Raw genomic sequence first — 24,665 nt, 5'->3', positions numbered from 1 at the left:
CAAAAGTGGCAGAAAAACGAAGTAATATAAAGAAAATCGATCAAGGAGCGCCACAGAGAATTTTACTGGCTGCGAGTCAGACACCAGAGTCCACTTCAAACCAGGGTGTTACTACGTGGAAGGGAGGTTGACATTCGGGTGTCTTCAGAAAGGATCACCCTCACACCCCTATTCTCAAGGGTCAAGACACTTAAATTGAAACAGGCAGATCGATAGATGATTGGTCTCCGAAAAGGCCAGACTTGAATAAGATATGGATTAAAAACAAAACCTTGCGAACGCAAATTCAAATAGTGTCATCCATTCTGTTCACTAAAGCAATCGACTACAGTTTTCCCACACAGAAGGCAAAAACATTGAAATAACTTGGAGAGCAAAATCGCGACGAGAGTGCCTACATGGCGAAGGAAGTAAGACGACAAACTGAGGAAATGAAGACCTTCAAGGTTTCTTCCTTCCTTTTTTTCAAAGGTTTGGGAAGAGCTCTTTTCCGTTTTGGTGAGCAGGTTCCTGTTTCGCCTTCCGTCGTAAACTTGAGCGCACAACTACTTCTTGTCAAAGGATGTTTTTGCCTCCTCCTCGATTGCCTTCTGAGAATTGCAGTGGCATCTCTCTGTGTGGGGAAGGGTTGTAGCTTTCCGAACGACATTGAAAATTTCAAGTCTTCAGAAGTATGCTTCTTGCATTGCAAGTAATATTTACTTTGTAATGAGTAAGAAGTGGCGGATCCAGAGAAGTTTCAGAGAAGAGGGCCAAGGTAGTGAAATTCTCTCCTGAAGTCGCTTGTTAAAGCTGTCCCAGATCCTCAATGGCCAAAAAATGTATTTCAATAGTGTTTTATTTGTGTTTTGTTTCGCAGTAACCCTAGCGAATCACCTAAACTGGGGATAGTACAGAGACGATACCTTTTACCATTGGAGTGTTCAACCATTTTTGGCAGAGCCATGCTACAAGTTTATTCATGCGAGAGCAGTTCAACAAGATATATAGCGAAAGTGATGCACCTTATGTTGATTCAATTTATCAACACTGGACAATTACTAGAAGGAGAATTAGAAAAGAAAATTGTGGCTGTTGGAGTCAGTCTTTTATTTACCTGCAGAAAGCTTCGTTCTTAAATTATCCTGTTGTAACGTACACGTTGAATTCTTACCGTCCTCCGTGTGTGCTGAATTAGTAATTTGACCAGTTCGTAGTTTCAACCTAGTGCAGGTCTGTCTGCATGATGTCATAAAAGTACTACATTTAGCTGACATTTGTTAATGACATACTAAACGAGGAGGCTTAGTTAGACCCCACAGGACATCCCCTAAATTCGCCCTGTATACCTGGGTTACTTCCCCATAAGCAAGTGTAACAGTAACGGATTTACTTTTTGAAGTACAACTACAAGTGTAACGGTTTCAATCTTTGATGTACAACTTTAACGGATTTCCATTTTGATTGATTGATTGATTTGATTTATTTTACTTCTGTTTTCTGCCACTTTTTGCTAATTGCGAAGATGAGGATAAGTGATGGTCAAGGACGTATTTAGGGGGAGTCCAGGTGTCCGGACCCCCCCCCCCCCGAAAGATTAACCAAGTATTAAAATAAAATAATGAAAATGTACTTTTTAAGCATTTGTTGTGCTATAATTGATGGTTATTTATTTCCTATGGACTTGGGAGACAAGGATTATTATATTGGGACCTTACTGCTTTGAAGGACAGTACCAAATAAGATTTATTCAAACTACTATTAATGAAAATATGTATAACATATTAATCAGGAACATAATTTTTTATTCAATAAATATTCAATTCTTTATCTATTTGACATTAATTTCTTTATTTTTATACAAATGTGGCGATCTTAAGTACACGCAAACAAGTAATAAATATATGCTATTATATTTATATCCTGATACAATCTTTTTAAGTACTCATGTAATAAAAATGCAATATTAATACATTTACATATTTTAATAAATATTTAATTGAATTATAATTACATTGTTTTAATTTAAACATTATTATTATTATTATTATTTCTGGGACATTTTGTTCGGACCCTCGCGAAATATATTTCTAAATACGTGCCTGGTAATGGTGCGATGAAAGTGACAAGGATACACTCACAAAAAACGAATGTAGGACAATTGCGATGAAGCCAAAATCACGGACAATTGCGATGAACTTGATGCTGAAGGTCATTTTACAAATTAATGGTAGGACAATTGCTACGATCAGGAGGACCTAACCTAACCTAACCAAAGGCGCCACAGAACTAATAATGCTGTAGAAGGTTGGAACAACAAAATAAAATAGGTGGCTTGGAAGACCGCATCCAAGAATTCATGATGTTCTGGCCTGCCTCAAGAGCCAAGCAAAAGACACCAACATCAAGTTCATGCGGATGGAACTTAATCTAGAAGGGCAGAAAAGGAAGAAGCGTGACATTAAAATCGACGAGAGAGTTGGAAAGTGTATTCGCACATACTCGTATGAGGAAACGGACGGGTGACTTCAAAAGATGTCTGTCTGTTGGCTCTAGCTCATATTCAAAAGCTTGATTGAATCAAATTCCCAGCCGAAAATATCAATATTTCACATAATTCTCGTGTAGGAGATATTGTACTGGGTGTTAAGTCATCCTTCAATTTGATAGAATATTTAAAATGTCATCGCAATTGTCCACCCGCCTTTCACTTCTAACTGTGTTCATCGCAATTGTCCGGCTACCACAGAAAACACTCATCCCCAGGCCTGGATTCGAACCCGAAACTCCCTGGCGTCGTATCGCGTTGTGATATCTACACCGCCACGGAGGTAGACAACTGTAACGGATTTAATTTTTAGTAAGCAACTATAACTGTAACGGAGTTAGGTTTTAGTGAGAAATTACAGTATCAACGTAGCTCCTTTTTAAGGGCATGGGTACATAAAATGCAAATGCCGACCTCCGTGGTGGAGTGGTTATTACACCGTGCTACGACGCCAGAGTTACCTGGTTCAAATCTCGGCTTTGACAGTTTTTTTTTCTGAGTGTATCTTCATCAATTTCATCATATCATCACTCAGAACAGAATCTCCTATGAATTCTAGTTTCCATATCTCTCGTCATGTAACAGTTGCAAACACTTCCTAAGAAGACAGCGGTATCATTTCGTTTAATTTAGAAACTAATTCTAAATAAACTTCTGTCTTAAATAAGTAGCGTAGACGCTCTCTAGGATTATTCATAGCATCAAATCATGTCAATGCCTTTTGAAATGTTTGAGGTGTTTCGATGTTATTCCCCACTGTTTTTTGAGTCCTATCAAATTGTCCCCATTCCGTGGAGGATGTAGTGAGGTCATAGAACACCTTTTAGACTTATAGTGGGTTAATAAACATGGTTCCTATTGCCCAACAAAAATTTATTTCAGAATTATTTTGGTTAACCTCAATTGTAAGCATGTTAGTTTGTTTTTCTTTGCCATTATTCTTAAAAGCCCTTGATTCAATAGAATGCATCTTTTGCAGATCTCTGAACAATCCAAATGTTTACATGATGTATACTTTGTGCAGTTGTACTAAGTAGCATGCTCCTAGAATAGGATGAATAAATGTAATGTTTCCATAAACAGCCGTTTAAAATTCTAGCTTCTGTCCCACAGAATAGGATGAATAAATTTAATGTTTCCATAAGCAGCGGTTTAAAATTTTAGCTTCTGTCCCACACCAAGCTACGTAGATCTCAATTTATTCGTCCCTCTGCACTTGAATAAAACTGTACCTTTTGTTCTTAAAAAAAATATATAACAGTGCGGAGTTACATTTGAGTGAGTGAGTATAACAGACCAACAATCCTAGGCAAAAAACAGACAAACTTCCAAAAACTGTGTAAAGCAGGGAATTGGAGAAAAGTTATTTTGGTCCTTCTTGAATAATGTATTAAGAAAGTCTCAAAGAATCGAATTTCTACGCTAACCAAAAATGACAGTCAAAATTGTGGATAGCAAACTAAACCTATCAGCATGGACGGCAATCTAGAAATTTTAAATTTTAAAGAGGAACATTTTATAAACTTAAGGCAACGTATCAGCCCTATATGTTTTTGAAATTCGAAAAATCGACCCACCCTAGTGAAGTTCGTAGGAGGAGGCATAAGCAGATGCAGAATTCTTTTCTGCGAGATGGAGCGGGGGGTTAAGTCTACCCTATGCACCGAAAGGCTAATCGGGAGTAGACCTACAGTTTAAAGTGGGATCCGAACCACTATTTGCCTCCACCGGGTATGAACGTGGAAGTGTGTGTGTGTGGGGGGGGGGGGGGTAGGTGGAGAGAGAGGATATGAAGACAATATGCTTTTCTAAATGCTCATCTTCGAAAACGGCAGTGCTATATGTATGCAACGACTTGATAACAGTGTCACGGTTAACTAATGTGGGTACATCATGTTCTTCTTATGTAACGATATCAAACTTCATCTCTCCACAACTGGTTGCTATGCACAATACTGCATTTGCCCACTCTTGGCGAAAATTAATGATAATCATCGATGAACCTAAAAAGGCGGAGAAGCATAATCGAATAACTAAAACAGAAAATTTCAAAGGGGTTGTAGAAAAATGCTATTGTATGTAGAATCGCATTTCTGTTAACCAGGAACTTCGGCATCTCGGTTCATATGAAAATTTTCAGACCGGAATATTTACATTGCTGCGTATCTGTATACCTTTGTTTAAGACAGACAAGTATTATGAATAATAATAATAAAAGAAATGTCGGCCGTTACGTCTGGATATTCCAGAAGTCTTTCAAAACGCTGAAAATAGGTCATCTTTGATCAGTCCTTGTCAAGATCCTATCTCCTTTCGCTTCTTCGCCAACGGTGATGCATTTTTACGGTTCCATAAATTCTCTCTCTTGCATCAGTGGTTAGGAAAGGTTAGTGGGAACTTTCCATTTGTCTGGTTTTGTGCCTCTTGGGAACGTCATCCACATTTATGATATAGTAAATAGATAGTTGAATAAACTCCAAGAAAATGCTTCTTCACATGAATATGGGGCGCAGATTGGCTGAAAACACACATTACAATGCATAAAAGTAAGGACGTGACACTCTAACATAATCTAACCTTACTTGACGTAATGTTAGCTTCTTTTTGGATTTCTAATCTAAATCAATGACGAAACTTGGAGTTATGGTACAGCAATAACTTTTGCATGTCTCCTTCTGTCGATCGCGATATTTTAAAATACATTCGTACTTGCAACCCTAATTAATTTGTACACTGTTGTAAAGTTTTAAACAAATATATCGCTTGATATGATCATAATTCGGGAAATACTGTAATGTTGTTCACTTGTTATAGAAAGATGGTGAACAATGAATGCTTTCACGGTTCAAACAATTACAACCAAGAGCAGGGGCGGCTTAAGGGCCGCTTAAAGGGGGGTGCCAAACCGGGACGTCCCTTTGAGTAGCGCCAAAACCTTATTTTTTATTTCATGAGCGTGGTTATTTGTTTTAAAAGTGTTGGATTTATGGAGACAAGAATTAATTGAAGTTACTGCTGTATAACATAATAAGAATATTAATATATTTCAGCAATTAAAGCCATTACTGATATTTTGGTGCTATTATGTAGGTATTAAATAAACCCTACAATAAACGTGTTCCTTAACAGTAACACTTGAAGTATTTTTAAAATATGGCTATTATTTTTTGTCAATAAAATCGTAAATATATAACATGGTAATTGTTATTGGAGGAAAATAGGGGCACCAGGATAGAAAGTTGGGGGAGGGGGTGGCAGGGCGGACTGTAGGGGGTGCCAAAAATCCATCTCGTCCGGGTAAAAATGTTATCTTGATCCGATCCTGTCCAATAGACAATATGACTTCTTTAAGAGGTTTCATTTTTTTATTTTTAAATCCGAACAATTTATTATTAAAAATCATAGTTTTTAATACTGTGTTTCGAACTTATTTTCGTAGCCAAGGAACTTAATTCGTCACATGTTACGTCATGGCACCATGAGCCCAGTTGCAATTATAATGTACGAACTACGAAGCATAGACCAGAGTGATGGGTTTGCTCTTACTAATTCATGATGATATGCTATATTATTTTCATATTAATTACAGTTACATTTAAAGTAATAAATCGATGGACTTGACTGTTTGAATTGTGATTCGAAAACTTTGAGCTTGGTTACGAATATTAGGCGAACCTTGACTAGCCATAACGGGGAAAATATTTAATGCAGCCACAGATTACAGTTTGCAAGTAAGCAAATTGAACCTCCAATAAAACCGCAATAATCTCGAACAGAGAACTCTCAGGTTGAGATTATTAAACCCAATTTTCTTTACTAAATAATAGTAACAGAGAACGCTAGACATTTGGAGATGGTAAAATATAAGACATGACTGCAGAAAAGCGGCGTAGTAGTTCCCTCTTACGTGCACATTATTCCCTGAATAAAATTTGTTGGAAATTAAAGAGCGCGAGCATTTTGCCCTAAGTGCCTATTTTATTACCGTGAACATATTTGAAGGATATTTTAGGGTACAACAGTTGTGTTAAATCTATTCTTCGTAAAGTTGACCATTAGTTCCGGTTTCGAAAGAAAGATGTCAACAGCATCACTGTATAATAGTTTGTAGTCTTCTGTCATTGAAGAAGGTTGGAAGATATAATTTTATCTGCTTTGAGAGCCAATAAATAATGTATGTATAATGTATAAATGTGTAAATAAATATGTAATGGGTCTACTGTTTCTGTAAATATTAAAAGTAAACTATCTACCTACATTATGAAATCATTATCTTTAATATTAATTTCATTATTCTCACAATGTTAAACGTTAATTCCTATTAATTCGTGTACGCCTTGATTTATTTTAGGTGCATATTTTCCAAGTTCTTTTTAGCCTTTTTGCCTACCTATTTGGGTACGTTTTAGAATTCCTGGCTCTGTTGATTAGCTAACACGAGATGATATAACGAAAGCCTTTGATTCGTTGCGTTATTCTTCTCGGACGGAAGTCTGGAGAACAGTAAACAAATGAATCAATTCATCGTGTGACAAAAACAGCCACGAGGCACACTTGTTATGCTCGTTAGCGTAATTGCGGTGCCAGAAGTGTAAAAGGAAAGAAGGGTGGAACCGAAGATGTGATAAATTTGTGGGTTTCTGCTCGGCTCTCTCTTTGGCATTCGAAGTCTGTGCATCCTGCAGGTCACAGCCATTACTAAACAACGAAGACAAAGACGCATGCAAACCAGAGCAAACACATAAAAGCGTGTTTGGTAGCGAACTGAAGGATTTTGCTCGTACAGCTAGCGTTACGCTCATTACTTTGGTAAGAAGCGTGGAGGACAGCAGCGCGTATCGTCAACTTCCGGTCTCCGGGTACCAAGGGAAGAGCCTAAACGTCATCAAGTGTTGACGTTCCTTATGTGTGTGCGCTCTGGTCTGGCGTGTGTGAGTATGTGAGTGCGCGAGTTTTCTCAAAGTTACGATGGATGGACGTGTGGTATTGTGAGGAGTACAATGCGTTTCCGGATGGGTAACCCTGGCCGTTGGAGATTTAGAGCCTTTTTATCCAGTCTCCGAGTGCAGGCGTGTCGATAACATCTACGTTTTTATCCATTCAATGTTTTGGCCGTAATGTTCGTGGTCCTATGCTTCCTGTCTAGTTTCCAGACCCACTTTCACTCTTAGTGGACCTGCGTGTGGTGTTTGCAACAGCGAAGCGTTGGTTCCAGAAGGGTTTCGTCCATTTTATTGATGCCCGCGCTCGTGTGCTGCGACACCCATCAACTCTAGAAATCTCACGGAACTCTTTCCTGAAAAAAAAAAGTGCAACGAGAGCGAAGTTGGGTCCAGATCTTTGTGGAGCAAGGCGTGCGTCTGCGAAGGAATACCGGCACGCCACATTTCGGACACGCACTAATAACGCACCATTAGAACGATCCTTCTCCGTCGAAGGCAATAATCCAAGTCTCCTGCGGCCGTTTTGGTTATATCATCCCGCTTGTTTTGTTTTTTTTATTTTCCCCCGTGCGGTGGTCACGCGCTCGGATTGGAATTATGACGGGTTGCATAGACGGAGATTCTCTCTAACGGTGACATGCCTCCAGGTCCATGTGAGCAATGGACCGGCGCCGGGAGAATTTTCCTGCCCCACGAGAAGACGGCGGTGCGAGGACCCGGGACATTGGACGCGCTCAGACGTCAGAGTCTGAGGACCAAGATACCGTGGACCAAGACTCTTTGGAGGTGAGTGGCATTTGTGATTCCAATTAGCAACACCCAAGAGTTTATCTAGAATATCCCGGGGGTGCTGGGTGGAGGTGTAAGTACCGGTGACCATCAATTGGGCCTTTTATGAAAAATTTTAGGGGCGTTGAAATATTCTGTGCGCGCGCGTGTGTGAATTAATCATTGGTAACGCATTAAAAGTCGGGTGAACCTTTGGTTTTGCGCAAGTGGTTCATCAAAAAAATTCTCTCTAGGGGAGAATTTTTCTGTGGCGTTAAAATTTAGCAGAAAAAATGGACGGGGCCTTAACAAATAACAAGGCCGGTTGTTGAATTTTATATATATCAAATTTATTTTACAGTACAATACTACTAAATTATTGGAATTGACGGAGAACGAAAAATCTTTCTTCTGGTTATATTGATTTTTGTTATTTAACGTCGCTTTTCTGCCACTTTTGGCTAATCGCGATGATGAGGATGAGTTGTTGATACGATGAAATTGATGAGACACTCATAAAAAACACCGGGGATTCGAACCCGGGACCCCTGGAGCCATAGTGCGCTGTGATAACCACTTTGTCATGGAGATCAGCTCTTCTGGTTAGAATTTTAAAACTTATTTACTACATTAATATGATTGTGCTGCACTCTTATGAGAATTCAGGAAAGAACATTTCACTTGTTGTCTCTCTGATTATAAGTTTTGTCCTAATACTTTTCTATTTGGCGAGTCCAAAGGGAGTGCCCTCCACTTGCGTATTTTATTGAATTAGCAACGGAAACTACAATTTCCATAAATTACACCCATCTAGAAACCCTCCTAGATCAATGATTTCCAACCTTTTTCTTAGCTTCTTGTATTTTTATCCAATTGCTACCAATATCGAAATTTTTAAAGATTACCGAGAACTAAAGACTGAAACATTTTTTTATTAAAAGCTTTTTATTCGCGTTAACGGATAAATTAAAGTTATTTTATATTTAAATTGAAAGAATAGTAATAATAATAATAATAATTAATAATAATAATAATAAATTCTGGCATTCAGGATTTAAAAAATGATAATTACGAAAATAGGATAAAGACAGCTGCACTACCCGAAAAAATACTAGAAAATAAGAATAAAGAAAACCATTTGTGGTATCGTGTTTTAAAATCTTAACCCATCATCCTTGTCTTATACTACCGGTAGATAACCGCTGTTCTAGATTAACCGGGGTAGTGGCATAATCTTTGAGCGTCAAAAAAATACTACAATGTAAGACTTGAAAACTGTCCGTGGCAGTAACGAATTTATAATTTGATTACTGGTGCAGGGCAAGCGTATTAGTTTCAGCGGTGCGCGGTTTTATGTATCTCCATGATCCTTAGGCCACAATTGTATTTCAAGTTTATCATAGGACAGCCGTATGTGTATGAGTACCATGGGCGTCACCAAACTTTTTGTGCGGATGGGAAATGCCATTGGTATAAAATTGAATAGCAGCAATAATAATAATCATTTAATAATAATTAAAATAATTATAATAAGCTATAGTTCAATGCTGATTTATTATTACTATATTCTTGAAGCGCAGCGTTTTCCCTATTTCTTTACATTACAGACAGTTAATATAGTGAAATGCATAGATATCTTATTTTATCACTTACACATTCATTCTTTGAAACTTCGGAGAAATGTTACTCATGAGGTTTAGTCATAATTTAATATATCCCCTCACATAAAAATACCAGTTTCGGACTTTTGAAAACCCTTGAATTCATTGGGTCGTTTTAGTGGTTGCGTCCTAATTGCGAACAGTGCCTGAATCGTCCATATTGCGAACACATGAAACTGAGAAATATTTCCACGTCCTAATTCCGAACACACAGAACTGAAAACCTGTTTTTTTAAAAACAGGTAAGTGTAAGACACGAGACTTCTGGTCTTTGCCAGCACCAAAGGAAGAGAGACTTTGAAGACCCAAACACATTATTTATGAATGAAACGTTCAAGAGCTGTGCTAGCCAGTTTTCTTAGATATACACCATGCATGCAGACTTGGGAAGTACGAATTTAGAAGCAAATGTTGTACCTCTAGTCTTTGCGTTTCCACCAGACAAGAAGAAAGACATTTATTTACGGTTGTTTCGATTAATCTTGAGGGAAATAGCAGAGTGGAACCCTGAAACGGCGAATATTGACTTCGAGGCTGCTGCTATTTCTGCTTTAAAAGAGGTTTTAACCAAGATTAACATTCATGGTTGTTTTTTCCACTTTACACAAAGTCTTTGGAGGAAAGTTCAAGAAATTCGCATGACTACATCTTACAATGAAGATGAAGAAATAAAGAGGAGCATCCGTATGTGAGCATCTTTAACTTTTGTAAACCTATAGTACGGCGGATATGTGTAAAATAGTGCATTTTAGTGATAAAAGCATGAAACTTCGAATGTAGTTTAATATCCGTCTTAATATCATTTTAAAGATTGGAGGCATTTAAAATACCCTGTTGGTCAGCAATGGCGGACGTTTTAAAAATGGTGGCCGATTTATTAGTATGTCTTTTGACACAAGCGATGTAAATTAACTATTATTGGTCCTGTTTGAAGATTTATCTCCGTTATTGGTCAAAGGAAAGGAAAACTTTCAATAAGGCCTACGAAAGTATTCTAAATGTGTGTTAATGACGAAAAATACATTGTTTGCCTATGTTCCAGGGGCGCGTTTTTCATGATTGTTTATAATAGCATGTTGCTGTTCAAGCAGCTTCAGTTTTGAAGTCTGAACTGTAATTGTTAATTATAAACACTTTAGTTACTAATTATCATACTTAACGGATGTGGATATGGGTTGTATAAATTCCAGGGGGGGGGAAACACAAAAGACTGTACCATTTATAGTTGGGCCAATATGCAGATATTTGCTGAATTGTGCATTTTTGTGATAGAAGCATGAAAATTGGTCAATAAATTAGTAATATCATATCAAACGTTTTGAAGTTTGCTGGCACTGAAAATACCCCATCGGAGGCGGGTGAGGGAAAATTTTCAAAATGCCCGTCATATGCTACATTTTGATACTAATATCACTTTTTTTATATTGTCGTCACGGAAAATAGTGCAGGATAGACTATAAAAGTAATTATTACATTAAAGCAAAGACGTCTGATAACAGGTAAATGCTGATTGCCTAAATTACAGGGCGATTCTTGAATATTGATACCTATGATTTGCCTGCGCCATACGACAGTTATATCTGCATAGTTTGAATTTTAACAATAAATAATGGGTTATTTTACGCCACTTCCATTGAGGTTACTTCAGCGAAGGACCATATAAAAAAATTAATAACGTTATAATCAAGCAGCAATATGAAACCTGCAGATTCTTATCTTGATGTCATCGATAACTAATAACGCCTTAACTCGTAGCATCACAATGAGAGTAATAGAGGGCATCACCAAAAATAATGCCTGGTGAGCTCTATAGTATTAGCATTAATTACATCTGATTTGAATCATGTTGAAATCGAAGTTATTATATTTTTTTAACGTTTTATTATTGTACCTATCAGGGAGAAAATGACGACAAACTTTGTGTACAACATACACTTTACATACTTCTAATATGTATATTTTCCATTTTGCTGAACTTCTGTCGCAGGAGGACCCTAATCTACCCACAGACTTGATAGTCCGCGGCGTAAGAAAAAGCACCTTAGAGAAAAGCGGCGCGACACTCTCTGGAGCAGAACATTAAAAGTGACGCATAGTGTAAATACTTGTAAATTGAATTATTGAACTCTAGCTCAAGTGGCTAGCAGCGGAACATCGTACGCATTCATTTAACATGTGAAGAGAACACTTCGAGCACATGAAGTCGCAACTTCAGCACAAATCCAATGGTTTTTCATAGACAAGATCTACAACAATCAATATCCCAAGCCCATAGAAGCCTAGAGTGAAAAACAAGAGAGGATAGTTCCCACTTTGCTTTTCGGGAGAACCTCCTGCAATTAGAATTGGGCGTTCTCACCTGGGGTCGATCTGCCCAGAAAGGCAACTTTCCTCTCTACGTGGAGTCTTTGGTTAACTTTTGGATATTTTTTGCCCTCGATCATCATAATTAATCCATGCTGTCGTAGTACGCGTGCGTGCTATAAATAGATGAGATTAAAACAACAGAATCCAACAGTATGTGATGAATTTCTTACAGTGGGATTTCAAGCAAGAGAACCTGCGCAGAACCTTGTGTCGTGTGCATCTTACTCGCGCGTCTAGGGGAGGGGCAGAGTGAAGCAGGTTTCCCTATAGACAGAGCTGAAGGGATGGAGGGGAAGATGGGCGAAGGTTTATGGCAGAAGGTTATTTTGTTTGTGGACGCTTTATGAAGGAAAATTTACTTATTTTAGTGCAAGAAACCTAGAGGCTTTTCTTGACGAGGCTCACGAGCGAAACAGTGCGTTAGATAAGGGAACTGGAGGAGCAATAGGATTGACAGAGAACCCTTTGTCGGTAAATGGATACAGGTTGGTTGGGAGTAAGTCAGATTTGTTGCCATGTGTAGAGGAAATGCTAGAAGGAATTTACTTACCACCCTGAAATGCGAGTAGATATGCTTGTCATAGATGATGCGGCAGTAATTAACTTTGTTTGCATTTGACATACATCACAGTTCAAGCCAGTTCGACTAGTAGACGTGGTTTTTGACATGTATAGCACCACGAGCCTCACAACAGCAAAAGAGGAAAGACAATTTGAAGGGGTGTAGACGAGCAAAGGATTGGTCTCCAAAATTTGCTTCAGTTCCTTCGTGTAGATGAGAAAAAGAAAGAAATTTTCTTTAAACTTCAGTCTCCTCGAATCGTTGTATCAACCTGCGCAGATTAAGCGAAGGCCACTGTGGACACAAACGCAGATTGACTTTCACCGTGCTCTCAAGAACAGCAGACACTCTAATATTTCTGCACTTTTAGATGGTGTTGCCTGCATATTCTACAGTAGGAAGGTGCACTCCAAACGATGGACACAGTCGTGATCGTCCTTACCATCAGTTTCGCTTAGAAGCTTGGATGCGAACGTTTCACGAAAATGGACGAACCTAGCGGTGAGGCAAAGTGAAGTAATACCTCAACTCTCCATGCCATAAGTGGGTGGAACTGGTGGAACACCACTTTTAGCACTGTTGCCCACGAGACGGAACTTTCGTCTTTCTCATCTAGATTCGTCTCGTGAAAATGCTGTCTAAGCCCCGCGACAGGTTAACCTTGCAGCAACTTTTCGCATATATAGACCCAAACGTGCGCACAGAAAATAGTTCCGCTGCAATACTGCGGATTTTCTCACTGTCTGTGATATGAACAGCTCAGCGGTTAAGGTGAGACTGGAACAGGGATGCTGAGTGCCGCTCTAGAGTGGATTGATACATAAAACCTGCTGCAAAGTTAACCTGTCGCGGGGCTTAGTTCCGAAAACAGTCGTTTATGTCGTCTATTGACCAACACTAAGCTTCGCGGGGAAGGAAAAGCGATTGACTTGGGTGGCCTGGAACACCTTTCAAGAACTGACACCTACGTTCCAGTTATTGCTAAGGGCACCACCTGCTGATAATACTTTCTATGTTCAAAAGGGCGCTACATTGTAGCTCAGAACGATCGGTCGAGACCCGAGAGGAACGTCAACGATGCCCGAAGAGTTAAAAAGGAAGGGAAATTGAACATATTTCCTCTACAAGAGATGCTCTGCACTAACATCATCTTCGAGTGGCCTACCAGGCTGGCCAGATATGGGTCCGAGCCCTGGAAAAGTCTCCAGAACTACCCACGCTTGTTAAAGACGGCGAATGGAATCCGAAATGGCTAACACTACCACCAGAGAGAGAAGCATGGGTGGAAATTTTGAAGTGCGGCTATGTCGATATATGTGCAAGTGATTTTCCAGCAAGGGCCCGATCCGTTCGTGCTCAGTTGTGAGCTCCGTAGGCTGAGCTTTATGGAGTTTAAGAGCGAGTATCAGAAAGTGGACGTTTGGGTGTTCGATTCCTTGATGCAAGTTGTCTTTCAAGCTCCAGAAGAGAGATCAATTCTATCATTTCCTACTGATTCTCTGTAAATCTTCCGTGTACTCAACTATGCAGGTACGGTGGCTGTGACGAAGGACAAGACACCCAATTATGATTTCGTGATGTTACTAAGATCATTTATTGATTGTATTGATATTTTCTCAGTTACTGATTAAAAGCAATAATTTGAAAATTAAAACAATTTGATTAATGAATAACATTTAATACCGTTGTTGATTTCCAAGAGACTCTTTCAAGTAGCATTAAATAGTTCAGTCTTTGTTTGTGTTTTTCCCCCTGGAATTTATACAACCCATATATCTACATCCGCGAAATATGATAATTAGCAACTAATGTGTTGATAATTAACAATTACAGTTCAGACTTCAAAACTGAAGCTGTTTGAACAGCAACATGCTATTATAAACAATCATGAAAAACGCGCCCCTGGAACATAGGCAAACAATGTATTTTCGTCATTAATACGCATTTAGAATGCTTTCGTAGGCCTTATTGGAAACTTCCCTTTCCTTTGATCAATAACAGAGATAAATCTTCAAACAGGACCAATAAAAGTTAATTTACACCGCTTGTGCCAAAAGATATACTAATAAACCGGTCGCCATTTTGAAAACGTCCGCCATTGCTGACCAACAGGGTATTTTAAATGCCTCCAATCTTTAAAATGATATTAAGACGGATATTAAACTACATTCGAAGTTTCATGCTTTTATCACAGAAATGCACAATTCAGCTAAATATCTGCACATATCGGCCGGACTACTAGAAGATCTTGAAGAAGGATGGCTTGATATTTACGAGCAAGCTCCTCGTAATGAAAACCTTGTGAAATTCTTCGACTATTTTGTGGACCGGTGGCTCTAAAACCCCTTACTGCCAAAAGATATATGGAACTGTTTCAACAGGAGGCACGGGACAAGTAATGCAGTGAAGAGATGGAATCATAAAATCAACAGCGAGCTTGGTAGGCCACATCCAAGAGTGGCAGAGCTCATTAAATGCTTAGATGCTTAGGCAGAAAAGTCAAATGATATAATTATGAGAGTGGAAATGAACCTGGAAGGTGTCAAGCGGAAGAAAATATGTGTTTTGTTGGCCGAGAGGATAGCAAGAAGCACCGACAAATACAAGGAGACTGGTGATGTCCCTAATTTTTTAAGAACAGTATCATATGTTTTGAAATTTGACTAGGTAACATCGTAACGTTCACCGCATTATTAATTGACAAAGTCATTAATTGTGTTATTAATTGACTAAGCTCTTTTTGTACAATATGTATAATGTATATATAATGTATGTACTTCGACGAAGGCTTTAATCATGTCGGATTGTATGTTACAACTGACATGCTTCAATTTGAGGTGCAACTTTTACACCACCAGTAACACACAGGCCTCTGACCAGTTTCAAGTCTGGCACTGAGTCTCTTTTAAAATATAGTTAAAAGGACTCAGGAAATTGAGGAAAGTTGTAGGTCACAAGGCAGAGAAATGTGTTCGCCATTAGGACGCACCCCTTCGAGTGTATTACTTTTCAGGCAGGAAGTGTTCGCAAATAGGACTGTTCGCAATTATTACTACTTTTTTTTATAATAGGTGGGATATGAAAACCTCAAATTTGTATGTTTTACACACAATTTTCCAATCTGACGCATTTTGTTAGTCTATAGGAATGCTAATGAACTGAACTTTTTTCCTGCGACCTGCTGCTGTCTACTATAAGCATAAGCTTTTTGCTGACCACCGGGGTGCCGACTAATCGGTTCGACTCTCCACTCCCCTCCCTCCCAAGACGACATGATGTTTAATAGTGAGAATTTTTAAGTTGTAATAGTAACCAAAAACTTCTTCCAATTCGAGAACATTTCGAGGGTTTCACTCAGACACGTAAATGAGCCACAGGTCAGTGGCATTATTTTATCAGAGAACAGTGACTATTAATTTTATTATTATTAATTAACTTCCCCATTTGAAATTCTAGCGACACAGTGGCCTAAACTATTTTTGTATTCTTTCTTTCATGCGCAAATGGGAAAATTAATGGATCTTGTACAATTGTCTATATTTTCGTACCATTTTAGTTAAGTTAAAAATCCCTTGAGGCAATCCTCGTAGATACAATAGTGGATACGTATACCAATAAAGCAATACATTAACATGTGAAACGGTTAGTATGCAATGTTAATTGAACGTTGTCCATTTTATAATGCTTCTATGTAATACTACGTTTGGAAAGAGTACCTCTTCTTTAGTCTTCAGGTGAACAATTTGTGATGTGAATCGAACCTACGACAGACCTGGGATTTTACTACAAACCCGATGCACTAACCAACTAATCCATAAATAGATAGCACATTTTGGGGGAATGAATTACAGGACCGAAAGAGCTTGAATATAATACTTGATTTCGAATATCTTCAAATTAGCATGCAATATTGATGATTACGGCAATTCTTTTTCTTTTTACTTAAAAAGCAAAAATGTTAATCAAATTTCCCTGCATTGAGAGAAATTTATCTTTGTGATAACACTGTAATGGGCTGTTTGCGCCAGAGATTTGACGTTAGTTTTAGCTTTATTAATTTACGTGTCTTAGGTTTCAAACTGTTAGTATTTTTAATTTTTGTGAAGTGTGTTGCCGTTAGTTTGATTCTTGAATTATTATTATTATTCATGATGTCAGGTATACACATATTAACTAAGTTGGGAGACTTTGTCGCATTGAACAAATATAATTATAAGATGTCAGTCAGATCTAAAATTGCCTTCTTTTTAGGAGGACTTTTGCTTGTAATTTGATGTTTTCATTTCTGTAAGATGTTTTCCTCTTTTTGCATAATTCTTTTCAACACTTTAAAACATCGTCTGCAACTGTTTTCAAGGGCGTCGCCAGAAATTTTTGCAAATGATAAAAGTTTAATAGAAGAAAGAATAACAATAAGTATTATTACCACGGTTATAAATGTCATTATACAATAATAAATATTATAAACTAATAAATACAAACTTTATTCGAAATAAAAAAGAAATAATAATAATTATTATTATTATTATTATATAAATGTGGAGACTCGATCCACCAAACGAGTGAATACCAGCACAAATATTTTCCACGATTTATTTTGCATCTTATGCAGTTAGTATCTGAAATGCATTTTGATATTAACTTCTGCACGTCCCGTTCAAGAAAGGGCTTTCAATGTTAAGGGGAAATTTTTGTTCATAAAGTTTGTTGTGCGACCTCTCACTTACAACTGTAATTATTAGAATTTTGAAAACTGTGAAACCATCTGTTCTTTGGATGAAATGGTAGAATATAACCTCGTTCCTGTATTTTTCGCTCAATGTTTTCGATCCAATGCATTTTTACTTTGATTATTCTGTTCGAATACTAACTAAATTAACTTTATTTCTGTTCTTAACAATAAGATGGGTGATCTTTGTGAGTGTTCCGTAATAATTTGCATCATATCATCACTCATCCTCATCCTCGCGTTTAGTCAAAAGTGGCAGAAATGCTGAGTAAAATAAACCATATCAATCAATCACATCTTTCTTGTCATACAAGAGAGACATATCCACGAGACAACGAGTCCTCGTTTAAGTATGGCGAACCATATAAGATAATATAACTTCAGGACACATTTGCCTCCGTACATCGTTGGTAAGTAATATTTTTAAAATCGGTTAACAAAGGCACTTAAGCTTTGAGTAGCATACTTTTCTTCTAATTTCAAGTATAATGTTAACATAGGTGAATAGAGTCACTCGGGGGAATACGCCCAACTTTTTTTTTTTTTTTGGTGGTTTATAGCTTCGCGGAATGAAGGAGTGTCGCAATGAAAAGGATGTCAAATTACTATTGGGGTTCGGAAAGCTGCATGTTTTGTTATTGTTACCTATAAGTTTTATTACTGTAAGTCTTATAGCAAGAGAACCATAGAAAAATAAACAGATGAATGTCAATTTGGACAAATCACCCCTTGTTCAGGGTAAAATGCCCAATACAAGAAACAATTGTAATACTTGACATGACATATGTAAAGGAAAATAATACACAGCATTAACTGGAAGATTATTAACGTTTGTTTCGTAAACAGAACATAATTTGTACAGACAAGCATAGCGTTTCTAACATTTATTTGAATTTACCATAGCCTCTTTTACTGTTTACATTTGTGAGAAATTGCCGTGCACTTTGGACACATGGACGTGAATTTGATACATATTTCATGCATCCACATACTACAACGAATACACTGGATCCAGTCACATTGTGGTCCTTTCTTACCATAATAATGCCCATGGGCATATTGTACTTAATTTCTACAGCTACAAGCAGAAAATTGAATCACTGGCTGGGCAACTCTTGAGCACCATGCGGCAGTTTCATCTGCAGCTATGTTTCCCTGACTCTTGATCTTTACACGAAATATAATTCAGTTTCTTTCTCTCTTGGGAATATTATTGCACACTGTTAATAGAGCAATGTCCAAAAAATTATTACCTCAAAAGTTGTCTTCTTACCTCATGAAATTAACCCTGGATGGCTTCAGATTCTTCTCACAAGCTCCAAACCTGCTGCCTCGTCTCACCACGACGGCGCTTTCAAACAAGAGTCTGAGAGTTGCCACAACATTAACGTTGCGCGAGATACAAGGGGGGGTGGGCATTTAACCCCGATGGGCATATTCCCCAGAATGACTCTACATTTAATCCTCAATCACTAGTAAGGTTATCTTCTCGTCACACATTCGTGGGTTCGAAGGTAAGTTTTCATTAAGTTCGTTTATTTTCTTTTGACATTTTGTGAATGAAATTTGTGAATCTTCTCTCTCACAAAGGTCAACAACCACCAGTTAATAGTTGTTCATGTTTCTGGAAATAAATGCCAAATATAGTAACTTTTCCTAGTCTGTTATAAGAAGTATGAAGATGTTAACTTTAATCCACTGATTCAACTTTTGGACCTCTAATGGTAGATGAGGACCTATTGGGGTTCGGAAAGCAGTACTAACTATAGTATTTATGTATTGAGAAAATTTCAGATACAGCACGACAAAGGAAAACAGGCAAAATATATGAATTGGCACAATCCCTCGCCCCCTTCCTGTTCAATCCCCTTCCAATTACAAAATTCTTTCTAAACACGCTTGTTCAATTGCATAAGAACCTCCTCGATGGCGCAGTGGTAACGTCGTCGCCTTTCGATCAAGGAGTCCCGGTTTCGATACCCGGCGGAGGTACATAGTGGTTCGAATTTCACTTTAAACTGTAGGTCTAGTCCCAAATAACCAATTTGTGCATAAAGTGGACTTAATAATTTACATTAGATAATTGTATTAGATACCCGAAGTGTTTCGGTGGCTAAGCCCTGACCGAGTTTCAGTCCGGACATTTCATCAAGTTATCATCCTATGTCGTCGCTATTAGCCAAAGTAAAGTTGAAGTCCTGATTCGAATGCCAGTTCGGTATCTTTGATATAGCTCGAAAGGAAGCCGACCGGATGCAAATCTGGTTTCGAGCCAGCACCGGATTCTCTGACAAGCACCGTTGTCTCTTTCACCTGCAGTGTTTAGACATCAACACGAACTGCGACGATGTAACACTCCCAAGGTCTCCACATTGCATATATTTTTTTAAAAAAATAGCACAACACAATAACACAATTTAGAAAAGATAACCGCAACCTGACGTTTGAAGTCTCTAAAGAAACTGAATTGGCAACATCTTATTTACTCCACGTGCACTTGACAAGCTGTCAGTTTCTATAACAGACGCTATTGGTGGGAAAGGTTTGAGGGGAGAATCTACTGGGCTCCACGTAGACTTGACTTTTGTTTGTCAGAGGGAAACTGATCTTTCGGAACTGTTTTTGAAGTAAAGAGGCGTTCGAATCAGGACTTATACCATAACAAAAATATGAAAAAGTGACTTGGCGAATCAACACTTCTACACGCTCGTGAAATTCTTTTGCCCTTGCACATTATTTTTCCTTCCATCTTAGCGGAACGAGTTTCGTGTGCACCTTTACGGCTACTTCGTGGATTGAGACGTTGTTCACTTGTTTGCAAAGAATTCCACCGGCTGCCTAACATAATCTTCCTATTTGGTTGACAGAAAACTTGTTTGCTTTCACGACAAGTCGGGAGATAAGGAAATGTTTACAACTGCGTCTTTGAGAAACGTTGAAGGATCCTGCTATGCAAAAGTTTAACCCACATCTGCAAGAAAGCGAGGAGATTGTTCAAAAGTGTATTAAGTGCATTCTTCAGCACGATAATGGAATAGAAGTTTTAACTTTGCCGTCATCATAGGTGGCGTTCAATTTATCGTTTATTGATTTGGATTATTTTACTTCATTTTTATGCCACTTTTGACTAATCGCAAAGATGAGGATGAGTGATTAAATTGATGGAAGGACACTCACAAAGAATGCCCATGCCCAGGTCGGGATTCGAACTCGGGACCTCTGACGTCGTAGCGGTCTTAGATATCCACTTCGCCGCAGAGGTCAGCAGGTGGCCTTTTGACGTGTGTGTCTGGCCTCTGGCAACGGGAGAAAATTTCCTTGGGGTAGGGCTAAAGGGTGGGGGGGGGGGAGAATCTAGTTTGAGTCTGCATCGATGGAAATCCTTATTAAGGTTCAATCTCTTTCGCACACACACGAACACACTCACGCACTCACTCCTTGTTTCTTTTCTATACTTATCTCTCTCTCTCTCATTCTTTTCTCTATTTCTATTTCACTCTTTCTCGTATCACACTTCCGTTCTCTCCCTTTCTATGGCATATCTCTTTTCGTCTTTCTCTCTATCGTAAACTGCTTTTCTTTCTCTTTTCCTCTATCAGTCAATCATTCTCACTCATTTCCTCTATTTTTTCTTTCTCCTCTTTCTTCATCTGTTTTCATCTCTGTCTCTCTTTTCTCTATCTCATTTCCTCTGTTTCTCTTTATTCCTGTCCGAATTCTTACCCTGTTCTGTCTTTCTTTCCTTTATCTTCCTTTCATTCTCTCTCTTTCTCTATCTCCTTCCATCAACTTCCGTCTCATTATTGTTACATGTTTTCTCTCTTTCGCTTGTGTGTGATTCTTCTCTACTAAAATGCTTCTGAAAATTTTTCATAGATATTTGGGAAAGCAGAAGAGTGTGATTATTTCACGGTCACCTTCGTTCTTAGGCATTTGTATTCGCTACAGTACTTGAGTAGCAGAATTCCCAAATTAATCAACATGTACCCGTTCGGATATTAAAGACACTTGTTATTTTTTTTTAAATGTCAAAAGAACCTTTGTTTAACTTAAAACTTGATGCATTTATAAAGATGATAAGCTATAATGGTGCTGTTCCTACACCAATTTTGTTTGTCCGATTATTTTTTTTTCTTGGCTTTGTAACATTCAGAGTTAGTGGCTTATATGTTTTTATATGTGCATGCAAATATTTAAATGAATGTTCTTGTTTATTCTTTGCTCAACGTTATATTTCAATATACTGAGCTACCAGTTGATGGGCCGGGGGAGATCCGTTGCCAACCGGCCTCCTATGAAAGCGTCTGTGTTAGGTAACCGAGGATCATGCCAGATTTTAAGAGGACGAAGAGGATATGCTTACGCGAACATAATCCCTGCTCAACGGGCAGAGATTCTTTCCGAACCTTGACATACTCTGCAATCAAGATATTTTCCCTTTTGAGTTTTACATTCATATTTATTTCTCATGGCGAAGTTAAGGGTTTTCTTCCACTCAACCATGTTAACATCGAAATTTTTCTATCTAAAAATTAGAGGAACAACATTTATGCCATTACATAAAGGGGAAATATTGGGGGAAAATGCAAAAAATACAAACAAAAATTTACGTACAAGAATTAAAGTCTCATATTCTGCTGTTCTGTATTGTTGTTTGAACTTGAGAAGAAAAAATCGTATGTATTTATATCTCCTCTAAAGTTCCGGCAGAAGAGAGATTAAAGGGTAAAAGAAGTAAAAACCACTGGAGGGAAGGGGGACATTACACCTAATTAATGTAATTTTAATGATTCATTTTAAAAATATATTTATAGTGCACGCAACTGTCATTTATAATCGTGATATTTATGCATGATAAAAACTGTTCAAATTTTAATTAAAAACATGTGTGTCCCGTATTTGTAAATAAACAGGTAGAATGTTAAATTTTAACGATAGAATATCGTAAATTTTTAGGTAACTGTACATAAGGCATGTTCAGAAATGTTGCTGAGGGTAAGTCCCCCAAATGCATGAAAAATTTGCGATTAGTAAAAGAAAAAGTTATCTTCTCTTACGAAATACCAAGGGCACGTCACTATGAGACTGCGTGTAAATGAAAAGTAGGCAAAGGACTTTCTGCCCGTCCTTGACTCTTTTGTTGGGGCGTCTAATTGCCTCGGCCGATTACGATAAGAGCGATAAGCGGCGATGTGTGGAGGCGTCGCGATGTAGCGGCGGACGGCTACTTGGGAGGAGGAAAGGACAGGACACTTGAGTCGGTTATTACACGCACCGTTTTGCACAAGATTGCTTTCCCCATGTGGCAGTCACGCTGTAAAAAATATATACAAGTAACGGATCCTCTGGCAAGAAGTACCCATTAAACCATTTGCGGAAACATGTCTGTTAACTACATGGTGTCAGGCTTCCGCCTTCCTTCTAACTTTTGACCGGATCTCGTCATCCATATCACCACCTTACATAACGTGTGTAATATCTTCGCTTTCCTTGCGATGAAGTGTCTCATATTTCAATCTTCCTACGTAATAAAGTAGACATCGAGAATGTGTCAGGTCCGTGCCCATCGGATGGTCCTGGGGACCATGTCCCCCCCTCCTCGAGCTATTAAATATTTTAATGTGAACCTATAAAAATGCTACGAAAGTAATGACGATTTTTCATATGTTGCTAGAATCCCAAATTGGCTCTTGCATAAATCATTATCCCGCTACGTATAAATGAATGGCTTCTTCGTGTAGACAAGTAGGCTTCAGAGGTCTGCAGTCTACAATATTTCGTAAATTTAGCTACCAGACGTCCCGATTTGGACGGGGCAGTCCGCATTCTTTTTAATCAATATCCCGACTTTTTTCGTCTCTGAGTCTACCTCGGAAACTAATGGGAGACCCATACACAACTATAGACGTTGTACTGTTATGAAGGGCATTCTGTAGATTACTGCGTACATTGTTAAAATACTTTTGACTTTTTACGAGCCAGAAACAGTTGTTTGTCACTCGACAAACAAATAGGAATCATTTGAGTAATTAATGCAGTGGTTCTCAAAGTGTGCGCCACGGTGTCCTGGGCGTCGCGAAGTGTTTCAATACACTGAAATGACTTACTGTTAGTCTACACATGGTTTTAGAATCGGGCCATCAGTATATGTTCAGAATTGTTCCAAATGTGTGTTTATTTTGTGATTTTTCTTTTAAAAAAATGCTTGTGAATTTGAAATGTGTGTTGATTTTTTAACTGAAGGCCAGCAACCTAACCACACTAACCGAGCGTTGAAAGTGTTAGATTGCCCTACATTCTGACTTGGGCGCCGCGGAAAAATTTCGAAACGCTAAGGGCGCCGTGAAACGAAAAAGTTTGGGAACCACTGATTACAGTATCGTTAATGTTTCACATTAATTTTCAAAGAGGTGAGTTTTGTATATTTTTTACATTATGGAACAAAGGCTCCTCAATGACTAACTAACTAACTAACTAACTCCCTAGCCTTCTTAAACCCGAAGGTTCATGGCTGCAGCAACACAGGCCTTCCATCTGCCCCTATCTTGAGCAAGTTCTTTATACTCTTTTCCATCCCTACCGATTTCCCTTAGGTCCATCTCAACGTCGTCCCTCCATCTTCGTCTTGGCCTTCCTACAGGTCTCTTACCATCAGGTTTCCCAATAAGAATCCTGTAAACTCCTCTTTCCTCTCCCATTCGTGCCACATGGCCTGCCCACCTAAGTCTTCTTGATTTAATTATTCTAATAATATCTGGACATGAATACAAATTATGTAGTTCTAAATTGTGTAACCTTCTCCACTCACCTGTCTCCTCATCCCTTTTAGGTCCAAATATTTTCCTAAGGATCTTATTTTCAAATACTCTCAATTTATGTTCCTCTTTCAATGTAAGGGACCAAGTTTCACATCCATTTAATACTACAGGCAAAATTACTGTTTTGTATATTTTAACTTTTAGTTTCTTAGATATTAAACGAGAAGACAAAAGTTTATGAAGAGAGAAGTAACATGCATTTCCTGAATTAAGCCTACTTTTTATTTCCTCTTTAATATAATTTTCATTTGTTAATATTACCTAAGTATTTGAATTTGGGAACTGGTTCA

At 38.2% G+C, this 24,665-nt stretch overlaps 1 protein-coding gene across 2 annotated transcripts in view; it reads left to right on the top strand.

Annotated features, from left to right (window-relative positions):
• Window positions 1-24,665, top strand: part of Phlpp (PH domain leucine-rich repeat protein phosphatase) — a 219,580-nt gene that overhangs the window by 57,177 nt on the left and 137,738 nt on the right. The window contains exon 1 of one of the 2 annotated variants that reach the window (XM_083138378.1): window positions 7,449-8,256. The exons of the other annotated variant lie outside the window; for it this stretch is intronic. Coding sequence (XP_082994504.1) covers window positions 8,131-8,256 — 126 coding nt within the window. The 5' untranslated portion in view covers window positions 7,449-8,130. Of the gene's footprint in view, window positions 1-7,448; window positions 8,257-24,665 lie in introns of those variants that run through there. 2 annotated transcript variants of the gene reach the window in all.

The sequence above is a fragment of the Lepisma saccharinum genome, chromosome 1 (assembly GCF_977018435.1).
Source record: "Lepisma saccharinum chromosome 1, izLepSacc3.1, whole genome shotgun sequence".
Taxonomy (NCBI): domain Eukaryota; kingdom Metazoa; phylum Arthropoda; class Insecta; order Zygentoma; family Lepismatidae; genus Lepisma; species Lepisma saccharinum.
The sequence above is the reverse complement of the archived record's forward strand: the minus strand, read 5'-3'. Positions and strand labels throughout refer to the sequence as shown.